This window comes from Lacerta agilis, chromosome 10 (genome assembly GCF_009819535.1).
Source record: "Lacerta agilis isolate rLacAgi1 chromosome 10, rLacAgi1.pri, whole genome shotgun sequence".
In the NCBI taxonomy this organism is placed as follows: Eukaryota; Metazoa; Chordata; class Lepidosauria; order Squamata; family Lacertidae; genus Lacerta; species Lacerta agilis.
In genome coordinates this window covers 47,646,151-47,664,018 of record NC_046321.1, presented here as the reverse complement: position 1 = coordinate 47,664,018, position 17,868 = coordinate 47,646,151, and the positions used below count along the sequence as shown (strand labels likewise).

At 42.7% G+C, this 17,868-nt stretch overlaps 1 protein-coding gene across 4 annotated transcripts in view; it reads right to left on the bottom strand.

The window, feature by feature from the left end:
* The window catches only part of ADAMTS20 (ADAM metallopeptidase with thrombospondin type 1 motif 20), a 78,533-nt gene extending 62,876 nt beyond the window's left edge, over nucleotides 1-15,657 (bottom strand). For 3 of the 4 annotated variants that reach the window (XM_033161650.1, XM_033161652.1, XM_033161651.1), the window contains exons 1-3: nucleotides 15,511-15,657; nucleotides 13,789-14,135; nucleotides 899-1,064 (exon numbers count right to left, since the gene is read on the bottom strand). In XM_033161650.1, the coding sequence (XP_033017541.1) occupies nucleotides 899-1,064; nucleotides 13,789-14,135; nucleotides 15,511-15,601 (604 nt within the window). In that variant the 5' untranslated portion in view covers nucleotides 15,602-15,657. Of the gene's footprint in view, nucleotides 1-898; nucleotides 1,065-8,135; nucleotides 8,241-13,788; nucleotides 14,136-15,510 lie in introns of those variants that run through there. The other variant, XM_033161653.1, reaches the window with a different exon arrangement.
* Nucleotides 15,658-17,868: the final 2,211 nt, after the last annotated feature.

Genomic DNA, 17,868 nt, shown 5'->3' with positions numbered 1-17,868 from the left:
ACACACCTCCAGACTGCAAAGCCTTTTCATGAAAGGAATCCATGTAAGACTAAATGAAGGAAGAAAATGGCCCGTTCACATCTTCCAATTAGATTTCTAAAGCTAAACAAGAACTTTATCCAACCAGATTCTGCAATCAAACCCTGCTTGGTATTCTCCATACAAGCGCCATTCTCCTCTGGAACTAAGATATACAATACAATTTTCAAAAACAGCTCTAGTCCAATCATACCAAAGGACACTGCAGCCTTTAAGATGGAGCACCTAATAAAGAACATGGAAGAAAATGCTGGCCAGGTCTCTTGGGTACAGACAGATCAGAGCAGCCGTATTTTACTAACCAGCCAACCTTTCTTAAATGCCAGCAGTAGCAGATCATGTCACTTCAGCACAGATACTGAGGGGACAGCTACACTGCAGACTTCAACTAGTTTAACAGTCTTTCCCTGCTCCACAGGAAATGGGAAATGCAGTTTTGTGGGGGGGGGGGGAGCTGAGGCTCTCTAACATAATTCTCAGTCTGACACCAATTCCCAGAATTCTATGTTGTAACAAGTCTGTTAAATGTGAATTCGTTGCTTAGATACACCCTTCATCTTCAACAATCATTTACAGCAGGTATAGGGAACCTTTGACCCCCCAGTTGTTGTTGAACTACAACTCCCATCAGCCCCTGTAAGCATGACCAACGACAAGCAATGGCAACTAGCATCTGCAGGGCTAAAGGTTCCCCACACCTGACTTACAGCATCTTACCCAACACCCACAAAAATGATAGAGAAACACAAGCATATATTGATGAAGACTAATATCACCATGGGATAATATTAACAAACCACTGAAGATTCTAACAAGAGAATAAATATATTGTCCATCACTGTTTAAGATTTAGTTGTACCTGAAGTTTCACAAGGTTTATAGGAATTCTGATAAGAATCTTTCTTGAATTCTTCATGTTTATATATTAGATGCGGTTTATTGTGGTCGTCTTCTTGTTCATCTTCAGCTGCTGTCATCAAAGGTTCCAAAAAGTATTCACCGTCATGGGACTTAAATGTGCCCATCTGAAAATGAAAAAGAAGGTGTCACTGGAGAAGCTGCAGCAACCCAAATGTGAGTAGGTTAATGCCTTTTAAAAAGCAATCACAGTTGCATTATTTATTATATGAATTAATGGTCCTTAAACCTTACAGGCAAAACTGGGTTTTCAAGCTTTTTGATGAAGCTGAAACACTGAAGTTGCAATCCTATATGCACTTACCTGGGAATACCCGGTATGTCAGAATGAACAATATAGGGTTGCCGTATTTCCAAAAGTGAAAATCCAGAAACAAAAGGCTGGGGGGGGGGGCAAAATCTAATTTTAAAAAAGGAAAGGTTTTTGAGCTATTTGGGGGGGAATTCATGCTGAGCTCCAGGGATATGTGCACATATCAGACCAAAATGAACCCAGGCTTGCCCAGCTGCTTTGATGATTCTAGATAACATCGGGTCAATCACACACCTCCGTGGTGGCGGCGGCGGCGGCAGCAACACATTCGAATGTCTGCCCTATCCACTTTTGATGGTACTTTCTGTGCCTACCATGGTGACCACAGGTAATCTGTTATGGTTCCTTTGTTCACTCCCACCGTTCCTTGGATAACTGTAGTAATTCTAGAGCTAATACATGCCAACAAACTTATTATAGGATTGCCGTATATCAAAAAGTGAAAATCCAGACACAAAAGTTGCCAAACACTTTTTTTTTCTTGCAAAGTTGAGCTTTTTCCTCTCTTTTTGGGGGGTGTGGGGGGGAGGAAATCTCTTTGACGGACGAATCCCATCTATGTCCAGGAACTTCTGAATGCATGGCAGCCAGAAGACATGCCCAGGATTTCATTATTATACTTGTAGGTAGTTTCAAGAAAGCAAAGATAAATGTAGATTAGAGACCAAAGCTTACAATTCTAATGAAATTATTTCTAGAAGTAGTATTGCATATTTAGTGGAATTGGGGTTAAACACATCAATTAACAAATTAAATTATCAGAATAAGTGAGTTGCAAATTCTACTAATTTACAAGTGACTGTACTGCAGATAGTTATATCAGTCATCTACAAGAGCCTTTATGTGTTCTGATGCTGGGGAACTGCTGATCTGAATTGTCTGCTTTCAGCATAACTTTAGTTGTATCTTCATGACCAGGGGCGTAGCAAGGGGGGCGGGCCGCCCTGGGTTCCATAATGGAGGGGGTGACAAATTAGCAAGGGGGAAAAAAATTTGGGAAAAAATTTTTGGGAATTTTTTTTGAATCTTTTTTTCTTGAAAATGCCTGCTCCGAAGGTCTTATCTTACTATACTAGGGATTATATACCGGTAGCTATATATGAAATTTCATGCATATCAGTTAATATCTTGACCCTCCTCCACCAAAATAGCTGTTCACTTGGCTGTTTTCCTATGTCATGAAGGCTGAAATTTCAGTTCAGAGAACACTTACTGTTCCCAACCCTAACCCTGTGGAAAGCCATCTAATTAGACTTTGAGAGGTTTTTAGGAGGTAATTTAATTATTGTTTGATTTTATACCAATGTTATGTATCTGGTGTTAGCCACCCTGAGCCCGACTTTGGCCGGGGAGGGTGGGATATAAATAAAAGGTTTTTTTATTATTATTACTTGTTATTATTCCTTTGTAAGAAAATATGAAATAATAAAACCATTTTGGGGGGGTGTCAATGGGGGGGGGTTGACAAGAAATTTTCTGCACTGGGTACCACCTGACCTTCCCATGCCTTGGGGGGGGGGGGGGTGACAAAAAATTTTTTTGCCCCCGGGTACCAATTTACCTAGCTACGCCCCTGTTCATGAGCATCAAAGGAGATGGCAGTCAATTTCACCCTATCCGATGCTCTGCATAGCAACATTATGTATTTCTAATGATGTTGTACTCTGCCTTTTTATTAGAAGTGGAAGGTTTACTTGGTTTTCCTAAAGTCAATTCATAACTTCCATCATTTCCATCTTGGGCATCAGGTATTCTGTTATTTTCATCAGCAGAGAAAGTTATTTCATTTGATGGTATGGAAGCATCCTGTTTACTTCTTTGCTTATATCCAGCAAGGCTTCTCTTGCCTTCTTTCTGCTTCCACTTTTTGACTTGTCTGTTATTTTCCCAAGCAAGAGGATATCCCACTGAGTCCAATTCTTCAGCCTTAATTCTTCCAAGAACTTGGAAAACTGCAGTTTATGTAACAGCAATTGCTGGCTGCTCATTTTGTAATACTGTGAGATTTATGTGAAACAAAACTCAGAAAAGTAGCTATGGCAGGCTGCCATGGGTTTTGGTAGACTTGGGCCTCCAAGGACAGCTGTAAGTAATTGAAAGATGGCTCTTGGGGAATTGTCAGTCACTGTATAATGAGCCCCAGGTGAGAGGAAGATGGGGCTGATTAACAATAACAAATCTTCAGCCAGAGCAAGCTTGAAGAGGATGTTAGAGAGTCTGGTGGTCTCTGATCAGGATTATTGAACAAAAATATAGAACTGAATAAAGGGTTGTCCAGTAATGAAATATTATTCTGGAACCAAGAACTGGAAAATTAATGCATTCAGAGAATCAGGAAGCATTTTTGAAGGTTATAAATCCAAGTGTATGAACTTATGGGTAAAGGTTTTCCTTTGAAAATATGTACTTCAATGAGGGGTGGATCTACACATGGGGGGGGCTGCTATAAATAAGCTATAATTTAAATCATTATAACAAAAGGGAAAAAACCCACTATATAAAATTACATAGAAAAGTTTTGTGCTCTACAGCGTCATCTGATGTTGCATGCTTATAACACATTTGAAATGCTGTTTTTTGACTAATGTAGCTGAGTCCAAGATGATGGTTCAGTGCTGATAGAATGAGGTCACCCCTCTGAGGTGCATCATGCTCTGATTTTGCTCTTTCTTCGCTGACAGGTGAAAATACACCTATTCGTTCAGGCCTTTCAGGAGGGATAAAATGCATTAGGTACTGATAGCACCTTCTGTCGCACTGTCCTGATTTCTGATTTTGTTGCTGCGGTTTTATTGCAGATGTTTACTGTCAAATGTTTCTTGATGATGTTGATTTTTGTTTATCTTGTTGTTGTATTATTATATTTGTATTTTCCGCCCTGGAAACATTGGATGAAGAACAGACTATAAATGCTTGCAATAAATAATACATTAGTTTTGGCCATCCAATATCTTCAGCATGGCACTTCTACAATTAAAACATTATAACCAGTGAACATAAACAAGTTCCAAGGCCGTGTAACTCTAAACATGATGAAGATATGAACAGCTATTTGAGATACAGTGTTTTGTCATCATCTACGCAGGCCAAGAGTGTTTGCTTAAGATGGCATACACACACACACACCTGGCAAGTCTATAGCAGGGGGACTATGACATCCCAATTCAGACATAATGACAAAAAAAAGCTGACACTAATTTTGAAATGGCTTTATTATGGATTATATGAAGACAGGAAAAACATCTTTGAATGGCTAAAGACGATTTGTAGAAAGATGGTTACACACTTATGCACTAGCACATGCACAAATAAGCATACACTTGCACAAACTATCTTGCTATTTTCAAAATAAATATCCCAGGTATGCAAAAGGCGAGGTGGAGATGCCTCCTTTATTGACTGATCCATTTGTAAGCCATAATTTAAGAATGGAACAAAATAGACAAGTTACCTCTTTTTCTTCCCAGAATGAGGCAAAACAAAGACTCCTACATTCCTCTTCCCCATACATACAAACTCTTTTAAATAGGCAGCAACTCTTTTAAATCGGTTCTGGATTTTGGTGAATTATGACTCAATACACTCTACACTCAATACACAGCTGCTTATATGCAGCCAGGTTCTCTCATCAGAAAACATTAATAAACCAAGCTTTGTCCATGTCCCCTAGAAACTCCCATCCCTGACTGACACAGCCCACTGGGACATGCATGGGAATCAGCGGAGAGAGAAAGGGCAGGATCAGATTGATAAAGGCTACGGTGACCTTGCAAGAACCCACATGGCAAGTGAGCGGAGGTCTCAATTTGCCTATTGAGTGACGACCAAGGGTTCCTTACCCCTGCTGTTTATAAAGAATTATACACGATGGGGCAGGAAGGCTGTGTTTCTAAATGCATTCACTTCAAATAGAATTTTAATATCACTGCACTATGTGATAAAATTGTTTATGCAATGCGCTGTAAACAAAAGCACATAACAAACAAGCTTAGCACTCCAGGATAAATCGTCAGTTGAATCAAGTCAAATACTCCTTTGTAGATCAACAGACCACAACTCTATCAAAGGCTGCTTTAAAGCCCACTACATAGCCATGAGGTCAAATTCTGCCTTTCCATCTACAAGTTTAAACCTCTTTTACTTCAATAGGAATTGTACATGCATGAAGAGGACAAAAGCCCTTTCATTTGTGCATACTAAATGACAGAATGCATGCTGGAAGGATGTTCTCAGTCTCCAGGTTAAAGTGACTGGAAAATGGTGTGTTGGAAACATTTTACAGTTTGGCAATATGGTTTGCTGACTCTGAAAACATTAACCTGTGCTCATGCTTAACAAACAAACAAAAATATTAAACACACGCACAAAAGGAAATATGGAGGCAGTCAACTGAAACCTGTCAGGCACAAAAAGAACAATTTGTAAATATTACCCTGGATCATGTTCTGAAACCTAGCCACTAGCCTAAAATTTGGGTTAAGAAACATTTAGCTTTGGACAGCAAAGCCAGTTTTACTAACCAGGTCACATAACAGGATTAACGCATATACGGTATACAAGAGTGCAGAGCTTTCTGGTGTCAAGCCATTATGCTTTTGTGAAATGAGTGTGAAATTTTGTGCATGTACAGTGAGGGGGGGAAGTATTTGATCCCCTGCTAAATTTGCCCATTTGCCCTCTGACGAAGAAATGACCAGTCCATAATTTTAATGGTAGGTTTATTGTAGCTGTGAGAGACAGAATAACAACAGGAAAAACCCCAGAAACCCAGAAGACAAAAGTCAGAGATTGATATGCATTATAATGAGTGAAATAAGTATATGATCCTCTATCAACCAGCCAGATGTCAGTCTACCTGGTATCTTCACTGTATGTAATGAGCTGAGATTAGAAACACCTGCTGTAAGGGAGAGGTCTTACCTGTAATCCCAGCTCATTACAGTACCTGTACAAAAGAACCTGTCGACAAAAGCAATCAATCCAGCAGATTCCAAAGTAGCCACCATGACCAAGACCAAAGAGCTGTCCAAGGGTGTCAGAGACAAGATTGTAGACCTGCACAAGGCTGGACTGGGCTACAAGACTATTGCCAAGCAGGTTGGTGAGAAGGTGACAACAGTTGGTACAATAATTCGCAAATGGAAGAAACACACAATAACTGTCAACCTCCCTTGGTCTGGGGCTCCATGGAAGATCTCATTTCATGGAGTTGCAATACTCATGAGAACAGTGATGAAGCAGCCCAGAACTACATGGGGGGAACTTGTCAATGATCTCAGGGCAGCTGAGACCATAGTCACCATGAAAACAGTAGGTAACACACTACACCATGAAGGACTGAGGTCTTCCAGAGCCCGCAAGATCCCCTTGCTCAAGACAGCACATGTACAGGCCCGTATGCAGTTTGCCAATGCACATCTGAATGACCCAGAAGAGAACTGGGTGAAAGTGTTGTGGTCAGATGAGACCAAAATTGAGCTCTTTGGCATCAACGCAACTTGCTGTGTTTGGAGGAGTATATAACTCATATACTCACAATCAGTCAAATTGTACATATCTTGTCATGCATATATTCCCAGGTCACACAGAGAAGCCTCATCCCCAGACACTCCACAACTTATTGCCAAGAGCTTCACTAGATCCCAGTATGCCCAGTAATACTGGTATTCTTACTGCTTTGCAATGCATGTCATGGAACGCTTAGACCAGTCAGTAAGCTACATAAGAAATGTATCATCTCTCCTCAACAATATCAAAACAGCAACAGGAAATTCCTGAGTCCACTCAGATACCGCAAAGTTCAGTGCCACCTAGGGGCATATAATTACACTATTTACTGAGTATATCCCTAAACTATTACTATATAATTGGTTCTATATGTAAGCACCAGTTAGGCACAATCACTAACTCAAATAATAAAGGACAAGCGAGTTGTTACCCACATATATTCATGTAAAATTCTTACATCAACTAGTTTGTTACAGCAGCTTTCAGTTTTCTAGCAAATGGATCATTCACCGTGCAGTAACCCTTCCTTAAGGTTTGCAGAGCATGTCATGAGGACACAAATGAGACCCAGACCTATATAGATCAACCTATGGGTTTTAGTAAGGGTGGACTCATAGTGCACTAGGCCCTTTTTCTGAGTGAACCAAGTGTTTCTGGGTGGGTAATGAATTTTGGAGGATATAAATTGGGGGGAATAAATTTAAGATGGCTTTTCCTAGACGATTTGGGAGTGATGGAGAAGCGTTAGTCAAATGGAATTAGAGTTATTTGGAGCAGGACCTGTGAGGAAATTAGTTTTGGGTAATGAATTAAAAGATGAATGGATTTCAGGTGATCTAGGGTGGGATGCAAATGAACTTACTCTGAATTAACTGAATATATAGCGGTTATCCTGATGGAAAATTAGTGGACTTGCCTTCTGTAACATTTAAATTATACATTTGCATACACAGATATAACTTGGCATATGCAGATATTATGCAGATTTGTGTCTATGGGTCTGTGCCCTGTATCTTTCAAACAACTTGCCATACCCTGGGACTATTTAGACATGGACTGCTAATATCTTAACCACACATAGCAGAATTAGATCCACAACATTTGGAAGTATGGAAAAGTGAGGTAATATTTGACCATAAAACTGTTTTAATTACAGGTAGATGATTCACCAAATTTCTTGTGTCTGCCAAGGGTAACACCAGATTCTCCAAGAATGCCTTTTACATTAGAAAAGGACTCTTTCCCCCACTTTAAATAGTGATTGTTGAAGAAAGACTTATTGTGGTCAATTGTATACCCTGCATTTCTTAACAGACTTTGGTGACAACTAAGTTTAATAAGAATTAATATATTTTACCTCTTTGTTTCCTCTCTGGACTATGTTTAAGAGGCCATTTTGATCCACCTGCAGCCACTGAAATCCTCAGCAGATCTGGTTGCCCATTTCTGTAGGAAGCTAAAACTGACCAATGAAGTGAAAGCAAAAGAAAAATATAGAACTCAGAAAAATGTAGTGAGTTTGTGGCGTCTAGAATGAATTCTAAATTATGTCTGCCTGCCTACAAATGAGCAGACACTCTATATCTCAATGTGCCATTGCACATAACTCCTGTGTCCTTTGGTTACAGCATATTTCCATTTTTCCCCTTAGCTCCCTTTGCAGTCATTCACTTCTAACATCTGCATGCCAGAACGTATGCACATTGCATGACTGAATCACATCTTTAAGAAATGTTTCTAGTTAGCCCACAGCATTTATTCAAGAAGTACTTATCATATGCTTAGGACTCCTTCTCTGTGTGTGTGTGTGTGTGTGTGTGTGTGTGTGCGTGTGCACGCACGCATGCATGCACACACAGCAAAAACACTTGCATGTAAGCTGTTCGACAGTGGAATGGTCTCCCTCAGGAGGTTGTGGACTCTCCTTCCTTGGAGGTTTCTAAGCAAAGGTGGGATGGCCATCTGTCATGGATGCTGTAGCTGAGATTCCTGCAATACAGAGGGTTGGACTTGATGACCCTTGGGGTCCCTTCCAACTCTACAATTCTATGATTCTATGAAGAAAATGTTATATACGACGGTATGTTTAGGGTTACACCTGGCAACCTATACATAGATTTTCATTAGATGTGCTTTTCACAGAGGAATTTTGTCATACCTGAAGCAGTGCTTGTAGAAGTGCCCTCTTAACAGTACACCCCTAAACATGACTACTCGGAAGTAAATTATATTTTTTTTTAAAGGGGCTCGCTCCCAGATAAGTGCATGTAATACTGCACACTGGAACCCACAGTGAACAGTAATGAATGTATCTCATTTATTTCAGTGCTAAGTACATAAATTTGAGTGAAGGGCTGCAGTCACAGTGCCTAGACCTTCAGTCTTGCCACTGCTATAAACTCTGTTTATTTAAACAGGTTTGGACAAATGCAGAATTCTGATAATATACTCTACTCAAGTATATATCACTCAGGCAGATTGCATGCCCATTCAGAATATGTTTGAAATCTTAGCTTATAAACTTCTTGTAGGCTTTTTTAAGTCCTATTTTTTCTTCCTCTGACATTTACAGCAATGATCCATTGCTGTTCCTCACAAATATGTGAAACTGTGTGACATAATTGCCATCAAATCAATCAAAGGAGCTTCTCATACTTCAATTGCAATAATGAAAGGAACTGTTCTCAAATGTATCAGGGTTTGGCACAAAACAAGGAAAGATTTTTTTCACTTGGAATCATTTTTACACTGCTTATTATATATTTATTATATATTTATTAATATTAATATAACTAGCCTCCTACAAAATAAGATTGCATCCCCATAACTCCAAAAAAGATGATGTCACTTGATAATGACGCAACTTGGTTATTGATATTTTGAAGGATTTACAAATGCTGAAGATGTGGATTGGTTTGGATTTAATATCAAACTATGGTTTGGTGCTCTTGCAATCTTGGTTTGTCTGGTTTGGAAATACTTTCACATTTGGTGTAGAATGAAAACAGAATGCAGAACACTCATTAAGTAACAAAAGCATAAACATGGGTACTCATGAGGAACTCACGGGAAGAGAGCGTAGAAAAAGATACGTATTCCCCACCCCAAATCAGTTAGAAGATCTTTCAAAAGCTTGGACCATTTCCGCTAAACATTAGGTGTTAAGTGCTGAGCCAATTCAAGACTATCCTTGCCTGGAGGGTACCTGTAAGGGTTCTGCTGTGGTTCCTCACTTGTAAAGAGGCTCGACTCAGGTCCTGTATATTTACAGGTTTTATTGTGCAGATATATACAGTACAGAGCTCAAAAGTCCATGACCAGCTTAGTCACTTTCAGATCCCGGAAGTGGCGCTTTTCTGGAGCGCCCCCAACGTAAGAACTTGGGCACCCCTAGTCTCCTCCTTCCCTCCTTACATTTCATACCCCTGCATAATTGGGGCAACGAAACGTCCACTGAGTGGGCGTTGGGTCTCTGAAGCATCCCCCCAGCCCTCTCTCCGCTGGGGTGCTTTCCTTCCTGTTGCTCCTGCTGGAGATCCCCCTGCTATCCCCGCAGTGCTGTGGCTCTCCATCCCTTGACAGCCCCTGCACCGTCCCGCTGAGCGCTGACTGTTCCCTGACAGTACCAGTAGAATGAGAGGCCTTTAGAGCAAATATGGGAAATGTGTGGCTCTCCAGATGTTGCTAGACTACAACTCACATCACCTCTGGCCCTGGGGTGGGAACAGGCAATAATGATACAGTTTGATTCCTCATAGCCAGAGTTTGAGTCCTGCCTGCCAAGGACCACACCTGTGTCCTAGGTTTTTCTTGCAGCTTGAGAGTATGCTGAGAAGCTTTCTGCTGCCTTGTGAAAGAAGAACAAGGGTGAGGGGGGGGGGCATGTCTGTCATGGGTAGAGACCATTACCAACCCTTTAGCATTTCTCCCACCCCAATTTCTCAACTTCTGTATTAAGAAGCATGGAAGGGTGTGTTTTTGTTTGTTTGTTTGTTTAAAAAAGAAAAAATTTAAAAAAAAAGAAGAAGAAGCATGGAAGGGAAGTTACAAGCAGGTTGATAATAACAGATTTTCTGTGTAGCAGACCCAGGTTTGTCAAATGAAATGGGTTTCTTCAGCTACGTTCAAAGCAAGAACAAGCAAGCAATAGGTCCTTTGAGTGAAGAAGATGGAAAAATGCTATTGGGTGGCAGAGAGAAGGCGGAGCTGCCTCTCTCTTCACCCAAAATGAAATGGTAATGGTAATGATTATGTAATTTATATGACACCCATCTGGCTGAGCTGTCCCAGCCACTCTGGGAGGCTTACAACGAATTATAAAACTACAGAAAACACCAAACATTAAAAACTTCCCTATACAGGGCTGCTTTCAGATGTTTTATAGAAGTCAGATAGTTGTTTATTTCCTTGACATCTGACAGGAGGGTGTCCCACAGAGTGGGCAAAACTACCGAGAAGGTCCTCTGCCTGGTTCCCTGTAACCTCACTTTTCACAATGAGGGAACTGCCAGAAAGCCCCCCCGGAGCTGGATCTCAGTGTCCAGGCTGAATGATGGGGGGTGAGGATGCTCCTTCAGGTATAAAGGGCTGAAGCCCTTTGGGGCTTTAAAGGTCAGCAGCAACACTTTGAATTGTGCATGGAAATGTACTAGGAGTAATGGGTGCTTTAGTTGAGATTCCTGCACTGCAGAGGATTGGACTAGATGACTCTATTAATTTTCTGATTCTATGAAATCTCTTTTTGTTTACTGACAAGAGGCAACAGTGAAGCTAGAAGATACAACATTGTTAAATTATAACAAATAAGACAAACTGAAACCACAACAGCAATATCCTATTTTGAAGTTACTGTATGCTCAAAATGTATCTCTTAGTATGGAGGTTTGCCAAAACAAAATTGAGAAATGTGGGCTGCAATAGCTCTCAGGAAACAAACCAAAGTGGCAAGCCACAAACTTTCACGTCTTAAATATGCATAACTCTAGATCGTGAATCTCAACATTCTTTGAGCCATAAATGCACTTCAGCAAAGGGCAGGAAGAGATACTAGAACAACTACTGAAACATGAATAATATAAACAGCTTTCAATAAAAGAGCCAAATGGTTCTCAGTAAACAGTTAAAACACTAGAAAGCCAATCATTTCAACAGAAATTACACAGGATACAATCCAGTCACCCTTTGTACTTACCCCATCACTTTCCATGCATGGGGATTTCCTGCCACTGACCCACCCCCTCTCAGCAGCCCTCCTGCGGCCAAAAACTGCACTCACAGGACATTTACACATGCTCAATGGATCTCAATGGACACATGCTCCATTCCTTTCCATAACCCTCTGTTCGCCTTAAGTACCATCGCAGCAAAACACAGCTGGAAGTCACAGTGGAAATGCCTTTGTAGGTTTAAATGGCTTGCAAAATTTAGTCTATTTAATTCCATTCATCCACGTACCAGTAAAATCTTATGTCAAAAAGTGTACAACAGTGCAATAGTTGGATCCCCCATTCTTTTCAAGATTGCAGCACTCTAAAGAGTTTCAGTCTTCCATAGCTCAGATCTCAAACAAACTTCCTTAAATAGAACTTAAAATTTTAGTTAATCTGTTGACATTGCTAAAAGTAGATCTGGACATAAATTAAGTCATAGCTGAAAATATGAAACACGGGCTGAAATTCAAAAGAACTGAGTTATTCCAGCAGCAGATGCTGAGTCCACTTTTTTTTGACATGAATCTAGGCTCAGATGGGCTAGCTGTCTGTAGAAAGTGCTCAAATATCACACCCATAGACAATGCAGTAACTTTTTAGATAGTGGATAGCACATGGGAGCTCAGAGTTCTGATTCCAAGCCCTAGCACAGGTTGTTGCATGGTCTTGGATACATCACTTCTCAGCCTTAATTTCCAATCTGTTAAAAAAAAAGTGAATAAAGCCTTGCAATTTGCTAGTGGTGGGGAGCACTTTCCCTAGTGAGCAAGATGGACGAAACTTGAAATGAAGTGACAAACCATGTATGCTGCAACAGTTCTTTATGATCCCTTCCGAGTTAAAGCACCAGTAACAAAACATACTGTGACACAAAGGACTGATTACAGACAATGTGCTTGCCTTGTATCTGAGACAAGCAGCTCTTGGAGGTGTTGAAATTGCCCCTTGTTTTCAAGTTGCCATTTGGGAGGCCACAAGAAGTTCCCCCAAAGCCTGAGAAAAGGTGAGAGCGCTAGCAGGAAAGGAAGGAAAGGGAGTAAGGAAGAGGAAGAAGAAAAGGCTGAGTTTTTTTTTTTAAAAAAAAAACCCCAGCAAAGCCAAAATCATATCAAATTATTTTTGAGGGTTGCTCTGAAGCTGAGCTAAGTTTACAAAATGTATTGTTAATTGCTATATATACACAGTATATTAGCAATAGCACTTAGGTAGATTATTTGTGTTACAGTAGTGGTGCCATAGTTTAAAAAATGAAAATCCAGACACAAAAGTTGTTGCTGAGTTTTTTTGGAAAAGTTATTAAGCTTTTTTTTTTGGCAAAATCTCAGAAAACAAAACACAAATTTTTCAGCTATTTTTAATGAAATTAAGCAAAATCTACACATCCTAGATTTAAGCGATTTCCTAACATTTAAGCGATTTCTGCCCAGACGCTGTTTAAGAGGGCCATATGACAACCCTATATAGTGGCATTGGAAAAGGTATACTCTACTGAATTCCAGTATCATACTTTGGGCAGAGAAAAGAGACTGCCAGAATTCCAAACCGCAACAAATTTTGTTGCATTTTACAAAGTTCATTATATCAGACAGAATGCCATTAAGGTAAATGCAGATATTATATATAAACGCCATATATGTATCCCGAAGAATATCATCTCTATTTGAAGCCAACAGCACTTCAGAATCTCTTTCCTTTATGGTCAGCAACCCATAAAACCTCCACTTCAGTAGCCAGCTCTCCAACAAGTCAGCTCTCCCATTCAGACAGAACAAACCTGAATGAAAGAAACACAGTACTTACCAAGCCACCACAAATGCTGAAGATTGCTGTGTGCATTTCATGTGCATTAACATGCCCACGGTAGAAGCAGTGGTGCAAATCTGAGGGGGGCTGCTTTTCAGTGGCCCCCACATGTACTTCAATATAGTGAGGTGCGATGAAGCTGGTGTCAGCACTCAGATTCAGCTGGAATACCTGTCCATAGGCAGCGAGGCGATAGTGAGTCCTGAAAGGGATGGGTTCCACACCTGTCTCCATGCTCCTTTTCCTCCTTTTGAAGTGGTGAGTATGAGGAAAAGTTTCTCCAAATTCATTTACCCGCGTAGGTGTCACTATTTCATAGGACGGCAGATGTTTCACCAAAGTCTCTGCAACAAAACAGCAAAGGTACACACTTTGAATACGGTGCAGATTCCTGATACAGGCATGGGCCCCATCACAGTCTACTGCCTACCAAAGGAGACAAGGCTAGACTTTCTATTCTTTGGGGAAACCAGTGCAATACAATCTGCCCTTTTGAAAGCAGAGAGGTTAAGCAAATAATCTGCACATGCACCAGCTCCAAATAGGATTGGGACAAAAGCCCTGGTCAAGCACTCTGGCGATCCATTGCCGCTCAGTGTAGACCAGACATGGCCAAATTTGGCCCTCCAGCTGTTTTGGGACTACAGTTCCCATCATCCCTGACCACTGGTCCTGTTAGCTAGGGATGATGGGAGTTGTAGTCCCAAAACAGCTGGAGGGCAAAGTTTGGCCATGCCTGGTGTAGACAGTAATAAGCTAAGTTGGCCCAATTGTCCGACTCAATCTTTCAGTCGTCACCGTTTGAAAAAGATGTACAAACAAACAATGCAATACATGCATCATCAATACACAGACAAAGGGCAAAAACAATGACTTTTGGTTCACTCATATCTGACCTTCCTGACAATACAGTACAGGCTATTTTCTGTCTATGCTCCTACACACCACTTTAAAACTTGAATGATGATGATGTTAAGTCACCAGATGAATAAAACCAGTCCAAAATCCCAGGGCTCTTTCTAGCATTCATTGGGTGTTAACTGACTAAAATTTGCTCAGAGTACACCTACTAAAAATTAACGAGCCTAAGTTAATCATGCTAATTCAGTAAGCTTACCCTGAGTAAAACTTAGCTGAGTAACACTGAAAGTCTGGCATATTCCAAAACACATCATATGTTATAAAAGTGAGAAAATGTTATTTCCTCAGGCAATTATTAATTAATTCCGCCCTCCATGCAATAATAACAGAAGGGCAGTGGGAACAGGCACTGCTCCTCTTTGCCTATTGAATAACTTAACTCCAAACACAACCGCGGACAAATGTCTTTCTTATGGGTGCCTGAAATGATTTTTGGTCTGGCCTATCTGCCATAGTGCAACCATGTGCGAGGACGGGGAGAATAGGCCTTCCAGTCGGGAGTGCACCTGAAAGAGGCAAGCGCCCAGCCCCAGCCGCGAACCCCGGGCTTTGCCTTCGCCTCAGCGCGCTCTTCCCGCACGTGCCAGGCTCCTTCCCCACGCGCACGCGCGCTCGCCTCGCGCCGCTGTCCCTCCTCCTCCGCCACCGCAGCTCCAAAGCCTCGGGTTCCTAGAAAGCGGCTGCTGGCGGAGAGGGGGCGTGAGGAGAGTGGCCGGGGACCTCCGGGGCTTTTCGCGCGGGTGCCCGGGCGGGCGCGCTCTTGGCTCGGCCGGCTCTTTTCCCCCCCACCCCATTTACCTTGCTTGGGGTGCAGGCGGGCTTCCCACGTCCTGGCGACGAGCAGGGCGGCGAGGTACAGCAGCCGCGCCAACCCCTCCGGACCCCGCATGGTTCCGCCTGCTTCTCCCTCGCGAGGGAAACGCCTCCGGCGCCGCTCCTCGCTGCCTCAGCGGCGGCTGCTTCTGCTGCAGCCGCCCGCCGGCTGGGCTGACCTCGGACGGCGCGGCTCCCTCATGTTCCCGCGGCGCCCTCCCTGCGCCCGCCGCCGCGTCTCCTCTTCCTCCTCCGCCGCCGCCGCCTCTTCCTCTCCGCCCCGGCGTCCCCGCTCGCCTGGGACTTCTTCGCGAAAGGCAACGCTGCCGGCTCGGCGCGCCCTGCTGCCTCTTGCTGCCGCCGCCGCCTCCCCTCCACGTTCGCTCCCTCCAGAGCTGCTGCTGCTGCCGCCTCGCTCTTTCCTGCCGCGCAAGGAGGGAAGGGTGCCAGCTTCGCGGACTCTCCGGCCACCCCGGGACCCCCGACATCAAAAGACTCTGCCCGCCCCCTTGGGGCAGGGACCTGACCAGCGATTGGAGGAGTCGCGGCGGCGCTACCGACTCGCTCGCGCTCAGCTCGCTCTCGCACACGGAGCAGGCTCGAGGGTGCGCGGTTGGCTTGCCATTGCCAGAGGCGGATCGCGGAAAGAAACCGGCCCCGTAAGCAAGGGCAGTCGGCGTGCGGTTATTTATTCCTGCTATAGGTAGCCTCAGGACAATAGAAAAGGACCCGTTGCAAAAACCCACCTAAAGAGTTCTGGAAAAGAAAGCACGAGAAATCGAATCCCAGTTGGATTCTAGGGTCGCCATATTTCGAAAAGTAAAAAAACCAAGGCACCCCGAAAGTTTTAGGAAGACCCCAAAATTGTTGAACTCTTTTTTTTTTTTTTTAAGGAAACCACCGAAATTGTTGAGCTTTTTTAAAGGGAAAGATGTGGAAAAAACCATGATTTTTTAAGTGACTTTCCTAAACTCTAGGACAAAGCACCACTTTTGGGAAATTCCCCCCAAATGTCAATTCCGCCTTTGAAATCCCAGTAGTGTCCAGACGTATGGCAGTCCTAAACCCATAGAAGGCAGCCAGAACAAACCCCCGAAGTAAGGCAGTAAGTCTCACTGGACCATAGCTGTCAAGTTTCGGATTTGAAAATAAGGGATCACATGGAGTAACACATGACTGGAAAGGTTTGCAATTCCGCAAACATAGGTGTGCACTGCCTAAAAATAAAAAGAAGTGAACAAAAGAAGGCTCACTAGGGGGGCATTGCTAAAAAAAATTCAACTTTGTAACCAGAGGTTCAACTGAATAGAATGAATCACATGCACCACAAGGCCTATGCAACCTCAACTTAAGGTGGCTCCCGGCCTGGCTTTTTACAGGCCCCAGCTGACTGCACAACCTGCCCTTTGGAAAGGCCATATAGACCTTTAGCTTCTGCACCCCTCCTTTGCACACCTGTCAACACAAGCACATAGGCATTTTCCACAACAGCTCCGCAGCACAAATCCCTTCTGCAGGCAGGCACCCATGCACAAGAAACGCGCTCCGCTCCCCACAGCGGACCCATGCTCCCTCGCCCTCTCAAATTTCCCCTCTGCAAGCTGCATCCATGGATAGAACATTGCACCTAAATATTTCCATTCTGCACAACGCGCAGCATTTGCACGACCCCCTCCTGACAGCACCACACACAGAGGGATAATTCCCACACACAGCTTGATGGGCACATGTGCAACCCCCACCCCACCCCCCAATATATGTATATATCAGATCTGCATCAGAGGGAATGCCACATGCCTCTTTGTCAATTTGAGCATAGTTGTGCTCCGTGGGCGACAACGTACGGGAATAGAAAGAGATGGGCAGGCCGGGTCGTCCTCTCATATACCTGCTGGGATTGACAAGTCATCTGACCCTCACCCTCACCTGAATCTCATAGCTCTCCGGTAGCTGCCTCTGATCAATTATCATTTAACTCTTGGGGGAAATAAGTAGCATCACACCAACCAGAAGGATTAACCAACCAGAAGGATACACCAACCAGAAGGATTAACCAACCAGAAGGATTAACCAACCAGAAGGATTACTGTTAATAGCACCTCTTTTCCTATAACTTGATATTGCTGGATAGTTTTGATCAACTGCAAATGCATTTTTAGTTTGCTTTCTGTTGCCACACTGGAACGTTTCTTTATTAGTGCCACTTTGTTTTGTATGATTCCTTGCAAATGAAGGGAAACAACTTTTCTGCTTGTATACGTTGATAATATAATTTTGGTTACTGAGGACAAACAAGATGGTACAAAAACAACATTGGGTGCAGGCCATGCTGTAGTGTAGTGC